The sequence below is a fragment of the Poecilia formosa genome, unplaced genomic scaffold (assembly GCF_000485575.1).
Source record: "Poecilia formosa unplaced genomic scaffold, Poecilia_formosa-5.1.2 Scaffold875, whole genome shotgun sequence".
NCBI lineage: Eukaryota > Metazoa > Chordata > Actinopteri > Cyprinodontiformes > Poeciliidae > Poecilia > Poecilia formosa.
Window position 1 is genome coordinate 49,987 of NW_006800814.1, and position 4,097 is coordinate 54,083.

A 4,097-nucleotide genomic window follows, 5' to 3' on the forward strand; every position below is an offset into this window, starting at 1 on the left:
TGAACGCCCCCTGGGGGGCGGTACTGCCCACGTTGAGTACCGCTAATTTAAAACCTTTTCATTTCTTGTTTAGTTTTCAGTACCACCAGCAGAGGGCAGTAATTTCATCCCTGTTTAGCTGCTATGACCTTATCTGACATAGAAAGAACTCTGCAGAACTTTTCACTGAGGTTCCACAGTAAGGAGCATATAGCCTCCATCATTCTAATAAAATAATTATAAAATCCTAACAATACCTTCATCCTCCTGATATTGCATAAATGTGATTAATATTTAAATCTTGAAAGATGTTTGAGATCAGAGTTGGAGTGGGACGAAGCTCAGTCGGTTCTGGATCGGACCAGTGTTTGGAAGACGAGTCAAACACGGAGACCACAGACATGTCAGGGACAACAAATGGTTTTAGTTAGAAACAAAAATAAGAAAACAGGTAAAAACTAGTTCTTCTACAGCGACGGTGTTTTCTGGAGTTTCACTGAATTCCAACCAGAGTAAAAGCAGAATGTTCATCCTCAATATTAGCAACTATGAAGTCACCACACACATTACTACTAAGGTCTAGAAACACAACATGGCTCGGCTGACATGGTGGCTTCTGGCAAGACACACAATATTATTATTATTATTATTAATATAGGCACTAAACTCTGGAACATGCAATATGGTGGCTGGTTACTGTAGATTGTGCTGGGTCGAGTCCTGTGGAGTGGGTCCAATCAGAGAGGAACGTTTCTGGGGTGGCGTGCAGCCGATGGGTTCGCTGCTCTGAGCAGGTGGCGGCGCGGACGCAGAGGCCGGGCTACGCTAAAGGGGCTCACAGCGAGCCGGGTTACTGGATCCAGAACCAAGAGGGACTGGGAGGTTCAGGTCAGAGAGTCACAGAACCCTAACAGGTCACAGTTAATCCGTTTACTTCCTGAAGACGTGTTGGTTTCTGCGTGATGATTCTACAGCATAACCCCTCAGAGACACTCTGAAGGCCCACACACTTCATCCAAGAGCCAAAATCAGCTCTCACTGATGTAGACGCCTGACGAAATTTGTCATCTTGTTCGCAAAGATGTCTACCTCCTTCTCAACGTCCTCCAGGGCCGTCCTGCAGCTTTCAGAGGCTTCCCTGCTCCAGCACACCTGAATCCAATGATTGGCTGGTTACCAGGCCTGTTCAGAGCTGATCCCGGTCTGTTGGAGTGACGATATATCTAAAAGTTGCAGGACGGTAACTCTGGAGGATGGGACTTTAGCACTCCTGGGTTACACAAAGTGTTATTTTGTCAAATGTTGACACTACGCATGGCGTGAATGAACAGGAAGCAGAGGGTATAAACTAGCATGGACCCACATCTCAGAAAAAATAGTCCTCCACTTTGTGCTGTAGGTCTGGACTTTTTTCTCCAGCTTTCGTACCTCTGGTAAAACACAGACCAAACTGTGGATGGGAAAGTTTGTTAATCTCTCGGAGGAGAGATTAACTCTTTTTCGGAGGAGCCAAAAATCACCTCATGTGAGTGTAAAAAGTTGTTTGTGAAATTGAGGAAGTTATTTTGAATTTTACCATTTCCATCAACTTTTTCTAATGCAACACTTCAAAATGGGCATGAAAAAATAGTGATGGAAACAGAGAGTGGCATCTCACAATGTCTGTTTTTAGTCTGCAGGTGTTAGAAGTTCCTGGTGAACTTGGTGCAGTCGGAGTAACAGAAATTGAGATGATTGAACTGAAGGTGTCGCTGGGTGTCCTTAGCGGTGAGACTGGTCAGACACCAAACATTTCCTTCTGAAACCATCAACGGTTTTGTTAAGAACACCTGAAACAACGTGTGGATTCAGCGGTAAAGGTGGCAAGGAATCTCAGTGTAACGTGTGCCTGGGCCATCGGCAACAAGAACTGATCAAACCAAGACATCATGACTGCAGCTCAGAAAGCATCCTGACACCTCCGAACTGTGACTCTCAGATCTGAAGGGAAAAGCCCACAGTTCTGTCCTCTCTGCACACCCAGATCCATCGGAACCACCTTTCCTGGTTAGACCTGGACTGTGAACCTGAGCCAGGATGGCCTCTGCAAACGCGGGCCCCGGTTGAAGGCCTGCAGGGTCTCTGAGCGACATGCAGGGGGTTGATTGTATAAAGTTGAGATGTGCAAACTGTTCCAGACATCTGACGTAAAGACACATTTAGAATGGGTCCTTTCCCACACATTCATTATCAAAAGAACTCAAATAAAGCTACTGTAGGCATGGGTTTGGTTTGATATCAAAAGTGCTTACGGTAGAAACAAAATTTGAGAGAGACATACAAGTTCATGAAGACCAGTTTAGGAAAAATCCTGGAAGAACTGGCTGAACTGGAAATGTTGAAACACCAATGAGCAGCTTTTCTTATCAGCCGGATTCATCAGATCCTAAATCAGCTGAGAGGAACCATGAACTCCTCAAGCTGTTAAAGTCCTTCTGAATCAGGCCGTCAGAGTCGGGGTTCCAGCTGGTTCCAGATTCATGACACGTCTGAGGAAATCTGGAAGATGACTGAGAACTTTAACACTTTTGATCTCAGGCAAAATAGCGAGAGGCAAGAGTAAGCACAAGAACTGAGAACACTAAAAGAAAGCCTCTGCTTTTTAGGGTTTCATGGAAAACTTTGAAAAATAAAGATGAGAAATTTTTAAGAAACCAATTTAAGGTGCAAACCGCCGTGCCGCATTGCCTCGTAGACTTTCAGTCAAGGACTGGTTTGAGGAAAGGACTGTCAGTCAACGTGGGCCATGTTAGAGTCAGGGCTGTTGGTAATATTACTTCTTAAAGCTGTATAACAAAGACAAAACAATCAACTACTAAATAAAAAACAAGTTATATTCCGGAAGCAACATTTTATCAGAGTAATGTGTTGTTAAGCGACGGTTTTTAGTTCCAAACTACTCCCCACCTCCATATGGAGACTAACAAGATGCAACAGCTGCCTTTAGATTATATACACACGCTCTTTTTCTTGTTTTTCCTTGTCATTTGTTTTGTTCTAGAAAAAGACTCTATTCGTTCCCCTCTCAATCCGTCCTTCAGCGCCGAACTGGCTGTACCTTCTACAACTTCACAAAGTCTCCAGACAGAATCCAACAGTAGAAGCTGTGACGGTTCTTCCAGCTTCTGTTTGAAAACAGAATGAGGTCCATACTCCTCCGTCTGGGTTGACTCAGTCTGTAAGGTCACCAATCAGCTTGCCTTTCACCTGACCAACCAATCAGCTGACTCTTTCACTGACAGCAGTTCGTGACTCTACAGTTTCCTCACAGCTGGGATGGGGAACGGTGGACTGTGGGACAATGTCTCTGAGCTCCTTGCTGTCACCTGCTGCCTCTGGCTCCACCCTCAGTCGAGCCCTACCGTCTGCTCCAGGCACAAGACTGGACCCTGCTACTCCAGGAGGTCCAGGTGGCACAGAGCTAGAAGGTCTTGATGTGCTGTTTGACCCTCTTTCACCTTCTAAAACTTCTCTGGTATCTGATGCTGAGAGCAGCTCTCCTCTTCCCTCCATCCTGATGCCCTCTATACTGGCGTCTCTTCTTGGGAACTGGCTCTCTAGGGGAGGCCGCGTGGTACTCAGGTCCTGTGGCTGTTCACTCTGGTTCTGTTGAGCAGGGATGAGATTTGGATGGGCGTGGCTGGATGATAACGGTCTGTGAGAAACAAGGTTCTGCGCATGTAGCCTTGTGTGTTGAGAGAGGGACTGGGGATGCAACTGGGTTTGAAAGCTTTGAAAGTGTGGATGTGTTTGGGATTGGGGAATGGGTGGCCTAGGCCGGGTGGGAGATTGACTGGGTGGGGCTCTATGCGGATTTGGGACATGGTGTTGCAAGGTCTGTCTCATACGGGTTTGAGGCAGGACATGAAGGCCAGATTGCAAGTGAGGATGAGGTTGAGCTGGAACCCTTGTCTGCAGTTGGCTTTGATTTTGTGTTGGAATCCTTGTCTGGAGTTGACTCTGGACTTGTGTTGGTGTTCTAGTCTGGAGTTGACTCTGGACTTGTGTTGGTGTTCTAGTCTGGAGTTGACTCTGGACTTGTGTTGGAGTCTTGGTCTGGAGTTGACTTTGAATCTGGG

The 4,097-nt window shown here is 46.2% G+C and overlaps 1 protein-coding gene across 2 annotated transcripts in view; it reads right to left on the reverse strand.

Moving 5' to 3' along the window:
• Positions 1–383: 383 nt before the first annotated feature.
• Positions 384–4,097, reverse strand: part of mecp2 (methyl CpG binding protein 2) — an 8,427-nt gene continuing 4,713 nt past the window's right edge. Inside the window, exon 7 of one of the 2 annotated variants that reach the window (XM_016667021.1) lies at positions 384–4,092. In XM_016667021.1, the coding sequence (XP_016522507.1) occupies positions 3,238–4,092 (855 nt within the window). In that variant the 3' untranslated portion in view covers positions 384–3,237. The remainder of the gene's footprint in view (positions 4,093–4,097) is intronic. The other variant, XM_007543662.2, reaches the window with a different exon arrangement.